The sequence below is a fragment of the Mesocricetus auratus genome, unplaced genomic scaffold (assembly GCF_017639785.1).
Source record: "Mesocricetus auratus isolate SY011 unplaced genomic scaffold, BCM_Maur_2.0 Super-Scaffold_100019, whole genome shotgun sequence".
In the NCBI taxonomy this organism is placed as follows: domain Eukaryota; kingdom Metazoa; phylum Chordata; class Mammalia; order Rodentia; family Cricetidae; genus Mesocricetus; species Mesocricetus auratus.
In genome coordinates, this window is record NW_024429200.1 from 27,845,438 (window position 1) to 27,862,286 (window position 16,849).

General features: G+C 42.5%; 1 protein-coding gene across 2 annotated transcripts in view; it reads left to right on the forward strand.

Annotated features, from left to right (window-relative positions):
- The window catches only part of Thsd7a (thrombospondin type 1 domain containing 7A), a 407,489-nt gene that overhangs the window by 378,592 nt on the left and 12,048 nt on the right, over window positions 1-16,849 (forward strand). For both annotated transcript variants that reach the window (XR_005869715.1, XM_005080956.4), the window contains exons 20-23: window positions 3,629-3,746; window positions 3,991-4,136; window positions 4,723-4,897; window positions 14,697-14,870. Coding sequence is in view for 1 of the 2 variants with exons in the window: in XM_005080956.4 (XP_005081013.2) it covers window positions 3,629-3,746; window positions 3,991-4,136; window positions 4,723-4,897; window positions 14,697-14,870 (613 nt within the window). In the remaining variant the exon portion in view is untranslated. The remainder of the gene's footprint in view (window positions 1-3,628; window positions 3,747-3,990; window positions 4,137-4,722; window positions 4,898-14,696; window positions 14,871-16,849) is intronic.

A 16,849-nucleotide genomic window follows, 5' to 3' on the forward strand; every position in this document is an offset into this window, starting at 1 on the left:
AAAAGATGAAATAAATATCAGGATAAGGAAACAGAGAGCTTTAAAGTATAATTAACGGAGAACCAAAACACTCTCTCATGAAGTAAGTCAGTAACAGTTGGTTCTGTGTTCAATGCTTCCTAATGAAGATACAGCAAGCATATCGTAAATGTTTCACATCACGTTCACCCTATCACCCCAAGATTTATTACCCCACCCTTCTTTATTTCTTAAAAAATCTTTTTTTTTTAATTTAGTGACCTGGAGTAGTTTTAAATCCCAAATGCTTGAGTCTATCAAGTATATCTAATGTGGTTTATAGTGGGGAGCCTGATGAAGAATGCAGTGTACAAAAAAAAAATGTTGATCTGATCCTCACACTGAATAACAAAGATTTAAGTATAGCTAAAACTCATTGCAATGATTAGAAAATATTTCTTTGTTATTTCAGCTATTTGGTTAGAAAATACAAATGAAGGGTGATGGTGGCAACACCTTAATCCCAGCACTCAGGAGGTAGAGAGATCTCCATGAGTTCAAGACCAGCCTGGTCAACAGAGTAAATTCCAGTACAGCCAGAGCTACATAGAGAGACCCTGTCCCAAACAGAAAGAAAGAAAGAAAGAAAAAAAGAAAGAAAGAAAAAAGGAAGGAAGGAAGGAAGGAAGGAAGGAAGGAAGGAAGGAAGGAAGGAAGGAAGAGGGGGGAGGGAGGAAGAGAGAGAGGGACGAGGGAGGGTACAAATGAAGATACTCATATCAGAATACAAAGCGTTAGGCTTCATTATGATAGTTCTCATATTTCCTCAGATTCTCTTGCTCCCTCTTGCACTCTCCCACCCCCCATAACCTCCTTTTCTCTTTTATGTCAGGAGTCCCTTTGCCTCCCTCTCCTTCTCAGCATTTCTCATTCCATTCTCAGGGTCTCTTGTCTACTGTCATACTCGGTACTCACTCTGAGCACCACATGTCTACCTAGGTACATTATTAAAGGTTTGAACTTCTTTTTGTGTAAAAGAACAAAGGTTTGACAGTTCTGAGAATTACCAATAAAAATTTTTGTCTTCCTTCTATAATATTAATATTTTATATTTTAATGCTAAAGTATACCCGGGACTTCACTTCAAAGGTTGGAATATATGGCATAAGAATTTGAAGCTTTATCTTGTACTTTTAAACTATAATATGTAAGTCACAATGACAGTCCCAAAATACAAATAAAATGGTACATTATGAGACACCAAACACGCACACGCACGCACACACACACACACACACACACACAAACTGTTATACTAAAGAAATTCATAGGAAGAAATTCATTACAAAACATTTATATTCAATACAGTCAACACATTGCTGAGGATCCCCATTTTTTAAATATATTTATTCTTTTAAATTTCATTTTACATTCCAATCACAGTCTCCTTCCCACCACTCCTCTCATCCCCGTTGTCTCCCCTACACCTCAACCCTAGTCCATACCTCCTCACAGGTACGGGGTCCCATGAGGAGTTAACAAAGTCTGACACAATAGGTTGGGGGGTCTAAGCCCCTCTCCCATGCACACATTCAGGCTGAGGGAATGGGTTCCAACAACCTAGTTCATGTACCAGGTTTTTATCATGGTGGTCCTACTGACAGGGACCCCTCAGACAGTCTAACCTTCACAACTATCTCCCACATACAGAGGGTCTAATTTGGTCCCACGGAGGTTCCACAGCTGTTGGTCTAGAGTTCATGAGTTTCCAGGAGCTTGGTTCAGCTGTCTCTGTAGATTTCTCCATCATGATCTTGACCTCCTTTGCTCATAGGTTCCCTCCTCCCTCTCTTTGACTGGATTTCTGGAGCTGGGCCTGGGGCTTCATTGTGAATCTCTGTGTCTGCTTACATTGATTACTGGATTAAGGCTCTATGATGATAGTTGGGGTATCCACCCTCCTGATTACAGGAGAAGGCCAGTTCCTCTCCACTATTGCTAGGAGTCTTGTCTGGGGTCCTCCCTGTGGATTCTTTTTTTGTTTGTTTGGTTGGTTGGTTTTTGGTTTTTTACGAGACAGGGTTTCTCTGTATTGTTTTGGAGGCTGTCAGTCCAGCCCAGCCTGGAACTCACAGAGATCCGCCTGCCTCTGCCTCCCCAGTGCTGGGATTAAAGGCGTGCGCCACCACCGCCTGGCTCCCTGTGGATTCTTGGGAATTATCCTAGCACCAGGTTTTTCCCTAACCCTTAGTGACTCTCTCTATTAAGATACATCTTTCATTGCTCTTCCAATTCATCCCTCCCAATCTTGACCCTCCCATTTCCTCATGTTCTCATCCCCTTCCCCCATCCAGTATTACCCCTGTCAACTTTTACCCCTCATCTAATTTACCTTCCCAGAGAGATCCATGTGTTCCTCTTAGGGTCATCCTTGTGGAGCTGTGAATTGTAGTCTAGTTATGCTTTCCTTTACATCTAATATCCACTTATGCATACCATGATTGTCTTTCTGAGTCTGGGTTACCTCACTCATGATGTTATTTTTTTTTCTAGTTCCATCTATTTGCCTGCAAATTTCATGACATCATCGTTTTTCCAGCTGAGTAGTACTCCACTATGTAAATGTACCACACTTTCTTTATCCATTCTTCAGTTGAGGGGCATCTAGGTTGTTTCCAGGTTCTGGTTATTACGTATAATGCTGCTATGAACATTGTTGAGCAAGTGTCCTTATGGTATGATTGAGCAGAGGACCTACCTTTATTTTGAGAAAGATGGCTTACTGCACTTACATTTCTATCCAAGCATTGTGGTACATGTATAAATCAAGCTTATTCAGGAAGATTGAAAGTTCAACTCCGGCATTGGCTGCAAAGAACGTTTTAGTACTTTCTAGTGTACATAGAAAAACTGAATTACCAGAAAACAAAAAAGTCAATGCCTTCATTCATTCATTCATTCATTCACCCAATTTCAATGCTCAAGAGACTAAATTCAGAGCCTTTTAGATAGTAACCATGCACTCTATAGCTGAACTACACCACAGCTCCCAAACTGTTCTTTGATTTTTTTTCCAGTAAATTTTTCTTTGGTTTTAAGTGGCAGTTTGTCTTTAAAAACATTTGACTATTCAGTTTAACATGTCTACATAAAAACAAATAGCATCAGGAAGATAAAATTATAGGTCTATATATGGATGGTATTTGGGGTTTTGAACTATCACAAGACAGTTTCATGTATACTTCTTTATTCTTCTTACAGGGACAGTCAACTAATTTGTAGATTAATTGTACTTTTTTACGATTTATGGAAAATGTTAACATGGTACATAGCTGTATAGAGTCAGTATACCCCTGAATTCACCTTCTGTCCTTGGCCCCTACTTTGTTGAGTTGAACCATTTTATATTCTTAATAGTTTGGATAACTGTTGACTTTCCAGTAGCTTTCTGTGGTTCCAGGCAGCTGTCTTTCCTCCCTTCCTCTCATTCCCTCTGACTCCCCCCAGTCAGTCTTCTCTTCTTGCCTGGAGCCTCCACATCTCCACTGCTCTCCACATGCTCTGTTTTCCTCTTCCACCTCTCTCCTCCCTTTTTATTCCTTTTTCTACTGACAATGCTCATGGTCCTGTCTCCCTGCCGATGTAAACATACCTGCCTCTCCTCTTTCAGCTGGGCCTAGAGAAGAACTGGCAAATGAGCATGTCCTGCATGGTGGAATGCCCTTTGAACTGCCAACTTTCAGACTGGTCTTCTTGGTCAGAGTGTTCTCAAACATGTGGACTCACAGGTTTGTTTATGTTGCAATTAACATTAGCCTATTGGTCAAGCCACACCAAGCAAAATACCACTCTTGCAGTAAATGATATCAGGTGAGCTCCAAAAAGGTGTCTTCCTTGTGAAAACATGTGAGGCTCTTCTGCTCCAGGGCCTCCTCAAGAAAGACATCTATGTTACTTTCTCCCAATAACATATCCATTAATTTGTGCAATGATAACATCACACTGAAGTTGTATCATTGTATATCTTTAAAGGAAAAATGATTCGAAGACGAACAGTGACACAGCCCTTTCAAGGTGATGGGAGACCCTGCCCTTCCCTGATGGAACAGTCCAAGCCTTGCCCAGTGAAGCCATGCTACCATTGGCAGTATGGCCAGTGGTCTCCATGCCAAGTTCAGGTATCAAATCTCAGGAAGATACGTTGGTGTGGCATTCTTCATCTGCTAAGAGTTGGTTCTAGAAATAATTTTTTTTTTGGTTTTTCGAGACAGGGTTTCTCTGTATTGTTTGGAGGCTGTCCTGGAACTCACTCTGTAGACCAGGCTGGCCTCAAACTCACAGAGATCTGCCTGCCTCTGCCTCTGGAGTGCTGGGATTAAAGGTGTATGCCACCAACACCAGGCCTAGAAATACTTTTGAGTTAGAGAGGTGGTAGCTTTTCTCATAAACATTTAGTGACTTTGACACTTCCCAATCTTTTAATTAGTTTTGATAGCAAGCACCCCCTGTCCTGTACTTTTAAAATCATTTGGAGACTGATTCATTTTAATGAAAATTTATTTGCCTGTCTTTGTCTTGGAAGCACATAAATTGTTTCATGTATGTTTTATAGCATGTGCCCTACAAGGCTTCTTCCCTGGGGTTTCCAATGTTTCTCTAGATATTCATAAATCAAAATCAGTGATGCAGAGATGACTACAAGCAGTGAGCTTGCTAATGAATTATTTTTCCTTTTCTAATTAGCTGTTTCTCCCTCCATTCCAGGAGGCTCAGTGCGGAGAAGGAACCAGGACACGAAATATTTCTTGTGTAGTGAGTGATGGCTCAGCTGATGATTTCAGCAAAGTTGTGGACGAAGAGTTCTGCACTGACATTGAGCTCATTGTAGATGGTAATAAACAGATAGTTCTGGAGGAAACCTGCACCCAGCCCTGCCCAGGTAACAACAGAACAGAATTCATACTTTGGAGACATCTTCCTAGAAGCAGACAAGAAGAGGTTATGTACATAGTCCAAGTGAAGGGTATCAACAGTCTTATTTAGTAATACCTGTACTAACAGCATAGCACCATACCCATGGGTCAGAGACCACTGCATTGCTGCAAGGAACAATGTCTCTACTACCCTGAGCTGCATCTCCACCCCTCTGCTATGTATCTTGAAAGGTAGACAGATTTGACTCAGTGTCTTTTAAAGAGTAGAATATGAATTGGAAAAAAAACATTTTTCATCGCTGGCAGGTATGGTATAAATATATTACCCCAGTAGATTTGGTCAAAATATAAAAGTGTGTTTAATACTAGGAGTGCTTCACTCCCATATTGTTATTAAATCTTGACATGGATATTTCAAGATGATGATTATGTAATGAATAGACTGCAGCAACATAAAATTATTGGATTTCTCTGCAAATGCATGATGATATCAAATAAAGATACATAGAGAGATTAAGCTACTCACACAAAAAAGAGAGATTAAATTTCCATTCAGTTTGTAGTCACTTGGGTAAAGTTATAACATTGGCAGTATATTTTTAATTTTTACCCATATCAGGTTTTCCTGATAAATTCTGGGTAACCCAATATGTGGCAATTCAGACATACAAGCATTTCTATAACTTTCTTAAATTTGTCTGGTGATTGCTCTTTTACTTGGCATTTTCAAAATGTCCTATTTAAACATGTAATAGATCTTACAAACATGAGTGAGTGAAAATGGGAAATGCAAAAGGGTATATATGGTATATAAAATATGGTATAATCATGTTACACCAGGAATAACATGATGGGGTATTTCTGAAGTTCTTGGAATGGCCTGTTCTTGATTAAATGTTGATTGAATCGATATATAATCAGACTGTGGAAACTTGATGTGGATTTATGGTATTTGGCATTTTGCAGGTACTACATATTTTTCTCAAAGGGGGTGTGGTTAAATGGAGATATAGACTAAATTTTGGGCCAAGGTGGGGCTGTTGGCCATACCTTGGGGGAGGACTCGCCATTGATAACATGGCTTGGGTTCTTGGAAGTTTATCTGGGGGAGGCTAAATACAAAGTAGGGTCCATCTTCAGGGTGTAACTGGATAGTGAAAAAGCAGTCCTTATATCTATGATTATTTTGTAGTATCCATGAGGGACGACCGTTGGGGAGGGAAGGCCTTTGTTTATAGTGTAGAGATCTTGTAAGAGTCTCCATTTTCCAGATTTTTTATTATTTAAAAAAATAGGGGTGTTCCAGGGAGAGTTGGAGGGGATGATTTTTCCAGCCTGTAATAGTTCCTGCACTAAACTCGAGGCTGCTAAGAGTTTTTCTTTGGTGAGTGACCATTGATCGACCCAAATGGGTGTGGAAGATTTCCAGAAGATTTTGTCCGCATGGGGAGTTTGGGGTGCAGCTTGAACAATGACATTAATTAGATAGGGTAGCCTAGACCAGTTTTGTCTCGTTTGGGGGTTGTTTGAATTGGTTGATGTATCTCCTGGCCATGTGGTCCAAGACCCTGTCGGGGAGGAATCCTTGATTTAGCATTTGTTTGGCAATTGTATCATTGGGTGAAAGCATATAGACTTTCATCTGAGACAAAAGGTCTCGCCCCGTAAGTTAAAGAGGAGGCCGGGGATGACATAGGGCTGGAGGGTCACAGAGTTGCCTCCTTGGTCCCTTCCAAGTAAGAAGTTTAGCGCTTTGTTCAGGATTGGCGGTTCGTCCTATTCCCTGTAGGTGGGTAACAGTATCAGTAAGGGGCCAAGATTTTGGCCAGTGAGTGAGGGAGATAACAGAAGCATCTGCTCCAGAGTATAAAAGGCCAGAGAAAGGCTTTCCATCAAGGAAGAGGGTCAAGGTAGGGCGGGACTGGGTGATTTCTCAGATCCAGAAAATGTCTGAAGAACCAAAGTGAGGGGAGGTAGGGTGAGAGACTTTATAAGGGTTATGGGAAGCATGGGGACTATGGGGTAACAAAAATGAGTGGGGCAATCTTTTGTCCTTTATGGATGTAACGTACGCCTTCTACAGCGGTTACCAATAGTTGAATTTGAAAGGGGATTGGGGGTCTACAACTCCAGGAAGGACTTGTGTACCATGCAGGGTGGAAGATGCACATCCCAGAATAAAACTGAATGTGTCGGGTGGCAAGGGGCCCACTATGACCGTGGGTATGGTGACTATTCGGTTCTCTGGCACCAGTATTGTGTCGGAGGTGGGACCGAGTTCCAATCCCAGTCTTGATTTTGTTCCTTGCCAGAGCAAGATAATTGAGAGTGGGGGAGCTGAGGAATGGGATTCTGTGGCCCAGGAGCTCCGGGGGCCATCGTTTGGGGGTCCCAGAGCAGCCCCGAGAGGGGGTAAAGGCTGTCCATAAATGTTGGTGGCAGAGAGGCATTCATTGTGCCAGTGGCGTCCACGGAGGCATCTAGCACGGGGGCAGTGGGCCGAGGGCGATGATGGGGGAAGGGGGTAGAAGTGGCATCTGTGGGCTTGATGATCCTGACTTGAGTAGATTTAGGGTACGGGCATTCTCTTGTAAAGTTACCCGGTTGTTCACAGTTAAAGCAATTTTTTGAAGTATTGTGGGCGAGGCCTGCCTTTTGTAAGGCAGCCCCTATAGGAAGGCCGATAGCATGGCTAGAACCGGCGCCAGCACAAAGGCAGACTTAAGTATATAGAGGCTCCTTTTTATGATGTTTTAGGATGTCCTGACAGGCTGGGTTAGCATTTTTAAAGGCTAACTGTTTAATAAATGGGTCTTTGGTGTCGGTAGCGCTGAAGAGGCGTTTAGCCGTTTCTGTGAGTCTACTTATGAAGGCACTATAGGGCTCATCAGAGTTTTGGATAATTTTAGACAGAGAGGCAAAAGTAGTTCCCTTAGGGGGAAGTTTGTGCCAAGCACCTAGCCCTCCTTGGCGAATTTGTGCTAGCAGTCCCGTGGGAAAAGCGGCTTGAGCTTCTAGGGTGTGATGAGGGGAATTACCTAAAATTTTATCTGTAGTCCAAGTCCTGGACTCTGCGTGTGACTGGTTTTTTGGTGCCATGTCACGGGCTAGTTCAGCAAATTCTGACTTCCCAAGGACAAAAGCACCCCAGGAAAGGGTGGCCCAAGCCAAATGATGTCATTCATTAGGTGTGAGCCAGGCTTCAGTGATATTCTCCAAGAGGGCCAATGTTGCACCTGCTGTGCGGCCTGCATCCAAGAATGTAGCGAAGTGGTCGGGATAGATGACACAAAGACCGGTCGGTTGCTTTAAGAAAACTTTATATTTCCCAAGTCAGCTTAGGAGGAGACCCCAGTCCGCTTAGGAGAGCTCTCAGGCGAAATCTCAGGAGAAGTCTCCCCAAGAAAAAGGGCTTCCCTTTTTAAGGACTCCTGCCATTCATCTACATACCATTCTTTCCTCCTGGCTGGTGGTCTAATCTCTGGCCCCAGAATCGGGGAGACACCCCAGGGAAACAGGAAGAGGCATCTAGCCATAGGAGGTGTGAACGGCATGGTATTTCAGTGAGCCAGCCCTTATCTGAGCCCTATCAAGCTTTAAAGCACTGAATTGTTTTCAGTAAACATTACATAGATGCCTGCTCCCAGGCCGAAGGGGAAGTGGGTTTCTGCTCAAGGTCTGGTGTCCCCACAATTCACCCCTTTTTATTTTTAAATGAGGCACTCCTGTCTTAGGTCAAGTAGGGTCACCCTCCCTGGCCCGTCTTTGGGGGACCTTGAACCCCTGTTAGGTGGGAGTGGGTCTTCCCCACAAGTTGCCCGTCATAAGAGCGCCCCAACTTTAAAATCATTTGTAATAAGGCTTTATGGCTATAGGGATTGCCATGGGCTAAGGCACTTTGAACTCAGCATGAAGCCAGAACGCCTACTGCCACTGTTACCATTCCTAGGACCCCCACTGACATAGCGCCTCTCTGTCACCTGCCCATCCCCCCGATCTGGGCCATAGCATTCTACCACCAGCCTTTCTTTGCTACAAGGGTGATTTATAGTTACAATTTGAAGGTCAAAACAGTGATAAAGTTTACAATCATTTCAAGATCTACTCAGGAAAGCATTAGAGAGTGCACTTGCACAGATACATTAGGTACAATCATCGATGTTACACATGTAGCATTATAAAAAACATGAACAAGAGGCTTGTTGCACTATTTACAGAGTACCAATTTGTTCCTGTGGTGATGTAGTCTGTCGATTTAATGTCAGTAGTATTAGCCGAACATGCAACCTGAGTCAAAGTCTTTTTGTCGCACCAGGACAAACCACATTTCTCCAGAAAAACACACTGTGATTCCAGAAACAGGAACTACCGAGTCTGATATTTCAAGTGACCATGTCCTGTTCAAATACTGAAAAAAGGCTTTTGCCATTCATCACAGTCCATACCAATGTCCAAATGTTTTAAATGGGTCTTTTTTCCCCCAAAGGGAAAAGCTGGCAAAATGAATTCTGTTGTTTTAAGGTGTATCAAAGGCTAGCTGCTAATCTTCCAGTTTTGTTGGCTTTGGGATGAAAACTCACGGGTCCAGGAGGTTGATGTAGCAAGCCTGATGAGACACTGGAAATCTCGAACTGACTGTTTTATTTCTTTCTCGGGCTGTAGATTTGATGACATCAAGGGTCAGGAGCACTGATTTAGGAGATCTCGAACTGGCTTGAGCAGGCTCCCACGGTCTCAGGTCCAGTTTTTTCTGCTCCATGCATCTCACCAGATGTTGTGACCGCTACTGAAGCTTTATTCTTTTCCTGTAAGAAAACACAAACATGCCCTCGACCCCAAATTAGGGTCTTCTCTACTGTCTAGTGTATGGATGTTTCCATTTGGCCTGAGTAATAGTTATTTAACTTTCATTATGTTAGAATCTGTCTGAAGCAGATTCCTCACTGGCATTTATATTTTATAAATATTTAAATGAGGAGTGGATTATTTAATGAATCATGTGGAGACTGGGGACATTACTCCCTTTTATTTTTAAATTTTGTTTGAACTGTTGAAGTTGGACCATAACAGTAGAAGGATTTGTCTACCCTCCTTAGTCAACTATCTAGGTGAATTGGGATCACTATTTAAAGTATTAGTAGATGTCCTTTAAAAGGGACATAACCATTAAGTACCTTTGAGAATCATTTAAGGATTGTAAACTATACTATGTCCCAAATAGTCCTTTTTTTTTTTCTAACCTGTAGCTCTCACTAGCTGACAAGGCCTCATTTGCATCTGAGCTGACAAGGCCTAATTTGCATCTACACAGACACCTTTGGGGGTGGGGGCCTGCCAAAGCGGCAGGACAGTTCCCTGAAAAAAACCTCTCTTTCTCTCTCTCTCTCTGACTGGCTCTGAGGGCTTAACTTGAATTTTTTTGTTAAAATATTAACCGACTGACTGGATGTTTCTTTTGGCTATATCTAAATCGATTTAGGTAGTTTTTAACTGTTTGAAGGGATTTAAGTATCCCTTTAATCATATCCAAGGCAATTAGAACAGTTGCTTTTGTCAACATTCACGCATTTACATTTCACACTTCATACATACTGACGTGGCCACGTCCATACACACAGACCATGCATACATATCTCTCCTTGCCTAGGTTATGATTAGTTTGTTGAACTGAAACTTCTTTAACAGAACAACTCCAGTCAATCTTTTAATTAAAACTAAAGGTTGAAAAAGTCCTGTATGTCCCTCGTCATTTCTTCATTAGAGAAGTTTTGAGCTACACTCAGGGGCTACAGCCATACCCACTCCTTGTAATTCTGTAGATGCAAAGTGGAAAGGCCAGGCTTTTGCCAAAAGTTTTTAGAGATGACTCACAAAATTGACCTTAAATTTGTATCAATAACCTACCCCATATAAATGTAACCAAACATTTTTATTTTATATACCTTTGTCTTTTTCTTTACTGAATACTAACATCTCACTTATTAACTTTACCAATTTTTTTTAATTTACCCATCTTTAATCTATCCTCCCATTGAGGATGATCCTCCAATCCACCCTCCAACTGAGGGCAACTTCTTATCTTAGGTTCCCTTTTTTTCCTGACCTTTGTTAAGTGAGGACCTAGACATTTAATCCAATCCACCCTTTAACTGAGGGTGATCTCTTAGGTTCCCTTTTTTTTTTCTGACCTTTGTCAGGCAAGGTCCTAAACATTTAATCTGGTACCCCTAGCTTGGTACCCCCTTTTTAATACATCCTTATAGCCTTACTTGTTGGCCAGTCTTTTAAATCTCTCAGTTTTCCTTTACTTTCCTGACCTCAGTGGATCAGGTGAAAGACTGGAGATTTCTTATTTTACCCTCCTTTTTTTTTTTTTTTTTTTTTACTGGGTTTCTCTCTATCCTTTTGGAGGCTGTCCTGGAACTTGCTCTATATACAAGGATGGCCTCCATCCTACCTACCTCTGTCTCTCGAGTGTTGGGATTAAAGGCATATGCCACCAACACCTGACTCTAAAGATCATAGTGAACATCCTTCCAATCTGGGACATTTAAGTCTCCCCCAGTAATGAACCATGGACTCGCACGTTCAATCCATTTTAAAAAGCCTTCCAAGGTTTTAGACTTTACTGTAGTCCCATGTCCTTCAAGTAACTTTTTAACTTGATACTGTAATTCGAGCTTCCCAGAACTATTCCCCATGGTTTCTTTTCTTTTTTTTTTTTTTTTTTTTTTTCCCCAATCTTTCCCTGGCCAGAAAAAGAAACGAACCCGCTCACTTACCTCGCTTTCATGATCTCGGTGGGATCCTCCAATTGTCTCACCTGCTGTGCGGCCTGCATCCAAGAATGTAGCGAGGTGGTCGGGATAGATGACACAGAGACCGGTCGGTTGCTTTAAGAAAACTTTATATTTCCCAAGTCAGCTTAGGAGGAGACCCCAGTCCGCTTAGGAGAGCTCTCAGGCGAAATCTCAGGAGAAGTCTCCCCAAGAAAAAGGGCTTCCCTTTTTAAGGACTCCTGCCATTCATCTACATACCATTCTTTCCTCCTGGCTGGTGGTCTAATCTCTGGCCCCAGAATCGGGGAGACACCCCAGGGAAACAGGAAGAGGCATCTAGCCATAGGAGGTGTGAACGGCATGGTATTTCAGTGAGCCAGCCCTTATCTGAGCCCTATCAAGCTTTAAAGCACTGAATTGTTTTCAGTAAACATTACATAGATGCCTGCTCCCAGGCCGAAGGGGAAGTGGGTTTCTGCTCAAGGTCTGGTGTCCCCACAGGCCAAAGTAAAAGGGGCAGTTGGACCATAGTTGAAGACATCAGTTTTTAAGTTTTCAATGACTTTGAGATCTAGGGCTGTATATTTCATGGGGGAGGGAGGTAAGTGGAAGTAGGGTCTCCAGGCGAAGCTCCTGATGTGGCCGGGACAGGGGCCTCATCTTCCTCCTCAGAATCGCCCTCTGGTTCTGGGCCAGAGGAACTTGATTGCCACTTTGAAGGGTGAGTGGGAAAGGCCAGGAGTAACCCTGAGGTCTTTGGTCTTTTCTTTTTTAACAGTGTAGGCAAGGGGGCTATTGCTAAAGAGGATAACTGGGAGTCCAGGTCTTGCAGTTGGGTCAGGAGTTGGATTTGTTGCTGGCAGTTAGGGATGAGGATTTTAAGGTGTGCTAAGTTAAAGGATGTCTGGGAGTAGAGATTCACAAGTGGTCCTTGTAGGACGGTGTCAGCCAGAGTGGAGGGATAGGGGGTGTTGCAGAGGGGCGTTTTTTGAGGGGGGAATTGAGCAGAAACCAGTCAGGGTTATGATATCTGGCAGCCTCTTCCTCAAGGATGGCAGCATCGCCAGAGTCAAGTGGCTCGTCATTGGGGCTGTTAAGGACGGGATAAATGGAGGATATATTTGGTGTTTCAGGGGGAGGTGGAGACATTTCAATTTTTACCTCCAGACAGGGAGATGAGACAGGCTTGCAATCGTCCTCATGAGGGGGAGACGACTTTATTACCCAACTCTAAAGAATGGTGGGAAGGACTAGGACTGGGGCCACGAGAGATCTGGGGGGTGGGGTGTGGGGTGTTTTGGCGAGAGTATCTTTTAAGGGTTTTTTTTTCTCCCTCTTTGACTAAATCTTGGAGGGTTGGGGAGTGGTCGTGGACACGGAGGATATCTTGATGAGGTTCCAGTAGTTAGAAGCCTCGACAGGGATTTTTTTGGGGCCAAAGGTCTTGTAATAGTTCTGGAGAGTATTTTCCACCCATCTCCATTTTTGACTATAATTGTTCCCTCTTGGGAGAACCAAGGACTAGTATCTCATATGAAAATAAAAAATTTCCTGAGCTGTTTCTTTTTAACCCTATTCCTCACACCTTGAGGGGTTCTTTAATCCCAGAGAGGAAAAGATCCTTTGTATTAAATCCCTGCCCCGTAACTCACCTCCTTCCTGAGATGGTGCTCTCAATCCCGAAGTTCCAGTCACTGGGTAGAGTGAGCGTGGAGATCTCACGGGGTCTTGCAAATGCGTGGTCAGGTCTGACCCTTCCAGAGAGCACTGAGTGGCTCCTCACTGGCCGTTGATTCCCATGCTGGGCGCCAGTTGTCCCAGTCCAGCCGGAACTGAACACGGAGCAGAGACCTGTGAGGAATGAAAATAGTGGGGCAGGAGGCGCGAGAGGAAAGACCACAAGACAGGATTCCGATCAAGTGGCAATTTTATTTTTCTGTTGGGCTAGCGATATAGTTGGTTAAGCAGGTTTGGAGGGGTAGGTTTTGAAGGTAGTTGGCGTGCAGCTGCAAGGAAGGCAGGATGTTAGAAGACCTCAGAAGGAGGATTTCTGGCAGGGTGCAAACGGTGCAGGAGGGGTTGCCTTGTTAACTGTGCCTTGTGGCTAGCCTAAAGGGTATGTTTAGCCTCTGAGGTTGAGTATGAGAGGAAGATTTGTTTCTTGTTAAGGGCAACTGTAAGTTTTCTAGTGAAAGACCTCGGCATCAATGCACCGGGCACTGAACCGAACCCTCTGCCCAAGAACTGGGGCCAGACTACTGGCTGCAAATGCAAGAGGTGATTTATTGAGTACACAGGCGCCTGCGGATGCTACTGCAACTCGGGTGCAGAGCATACCGGGCTTTCAGGGAGTACAATATTTATGGAGTTTTAATGGTTACATAAGTAACAGGCATTTCATTGGCTCATCTTGGGGGCAGGGGTAGTTCCCACGGACTAAGTTTCCTGGTATTACTTTATGAAAGACCCTGGCACACTTCAGCAATTATTATCCGGGTCCCATGACTACTATGGTGATCATAGACACAACTGGGGGCAGGGGTAGTTGCCAAGGACTAGGTGTCCTGGCATTGCCACATAAAAGACCCTGGCACGCTTCAGCAATTATTATTCGGGTCCTATGACTGCTCTGGTGACCACAGATCCTGTTTGACATCCTGCCAGCTGGGCGAGGCACCTGGTCTGGGTTTTCTTTCATTAGGCAACGGCCTGGCCTTGCTTGTCTTTTCCTAGGGGGTCCTGGGTAGGGGTCTTTCACTAGGAACTGGCTGTATAACTGTTCTAATTAGCTTGGTCCTGTGGCCAGAAGTTCTGTATGTCCTAGATGGCAATCTGAGACTGGCTCCCAACAATTAAGACGCATAGAGACTATCACGTCACTCCAATATTTTTATTACATATAAAATAATAGTTATCATTTATCCAAGTATCATAAACATCATTCATAGCTAGCACAGTTGAAATCAAAATGAGTATCTGCATGGCTGTCCCCTATGGGAATAACTTACCAGCATGTTTCTTACAGGTGACTGCTATTTGAATGACTGGTCCTCATGGAGTCTTTGTCAGCTGACCTGTGTGAATGGTGAGGATCTTGGCTTTGGTGGAATCCAGGTGCGATCCAGAGCAGTTATTATACAGGAACTAGAAAATCAACATCTGTGCCCAGAGCAGATGTTAGAAACAAAGTCATGTGATGGTGAGTGCTTCGATTCATGAATTCTATTCATTTAGTTCAACTTTCTGTTGAATGACTGAATTTGTTGGGTTTCTATTTAGATGTGATAATTAAATTAAAATTAATATTCTGAGGGCCCAAGGATGTGAATCAGTAAGTAAAGTGCTTGTCATGCAAGTATGAAGGCCTGAGTTTGAACCCATGAAGACTAGAGGCAGAGACAGAAGAATGTCTAGCAGCTTGAGGACTAGCTAGCCCAGTGTACTCAATAGTAATGGAAGACAGTTATCCCAAACAATGGGGATGACCAACAATCCAGGTTTTCCTGCAACATTCAGATACCTCCAGATGCACACATACACATACACAGAGAAAGAGAGAGAGACAGAGACAGAGAGAAACAGAGACAGAGAGAGAGAGAAATTCTGGTTTTAAAATGTGAAATGTTGTAAAAAATATTTCCTAGATTTAAAAATTACAGAGGCCTAATAGCATCATTGAATATGTATGACACTTATGATCAAACACAAGTCTAACATTTTTATTTGTCTAACAAATGGAAACAAATAACAAAATTAAACACTATAAAACACAGTAAAAATTAGACTCTTTAACATAGTCTAATAAACTGATAAGCAAATTCATTGGTAAGAATTAGCCATGCTAACTTCACAATAATTGGACATAGAGCATCATGTGAATACATGTTCATGTGTGTATTTATGAATATGCAAATATAGAAACATTCCTTCATTATCTGTAGCACACTCCATATCCACAACCTCAGTGCATTATTATGATAGAATTTGGATCATGGTAGTATCTTGATAATGAGAAAAGTCTTGGTATCTAGTGGAGAATGTAAGGCTCAAATCCTTAACTTTGTTCTGTAATGGTTAAGAAATGTGACATATAACAAACAGTAAGTAGGATAGAAAATGTCACCTTATGTTGATAAATTGGAGGAGGAGACCTAAGATGTTGAGAACACTTAGAATGAAACTAATGAACTAATGACTTAACATAAGAATTAGGTAATATTACCTACTTACCTGTCACGTATATGTCAATATAACCTTACTAAATTTACCAACCACATAAAATATTCCCAATTCCTAGAACAGAGTAGGCAAAGAAGTACAGAAGCTTGAGGTTTGCAATTAAATAAATCACAGGTCAAGGTAAAGACAGGTAGGAAGTGATGTAGCTGTGCAGAAAATGCCACTAGCTAACCATAAAGGTCTAAAGGTCTGTACAGACAGGCAGGAAGTGACATTGCTAGGCAGAAACAGAATATAAGCAGGGACAAACAAGAAATCACCTCTATGGTTACATAGTGGAAAATTTCTGCCCAGCTCTGTCATTTCCTGTCTCTCTGTACAGGTCTCCAGACCCCTATTAGCTAGTGGCAAGCTCCATTCTCTGACCTCCAGACAGACTTTATTTGCGCAAGAAAAATATCACCACGCCCCACTTTTTAATTGGATTATTTGGTGTTTTGGTGACTTCTTGTGTTCTTTGTATATGTTGGAAATCAGCCCCCTGTCAGATGTGGGGTTGGTAAGGATCTTTTCCCATTCTGTGGGTTGCCATTGTGTCTTGTTGACTGTGTCCTTTGTCTTACAGAAGCTTTTCAGTTTCAGGAGGTCCCATTTATTAGTTGTCAATCTCAGTTTCTTTGCTACTGCTGTTACATTCAGGAAGCGGTTTCCTATACCAATTAATTCAGAAAGCTGTCTCCTATCCAATTTATTCAAGGGTACAGTTGAATATATTTTAGAGTTTGTTATTCTCTGTATGTGTCTATATGTTCCATTTCCAGTGTACTAAAAAACTATACAATTTTAGAAATAACCATAAATTAAGTTAGACATCCAGGGTCTGACATGGTAGCAGGATAGAAGATGTAGAACATTAATGGGGATTTAGGTTGATAACTGAAGTTTTATCAAACTTGTTTTGCAACTTCAAGGCAGTCCACTGGCATTGCAATCCTCAGC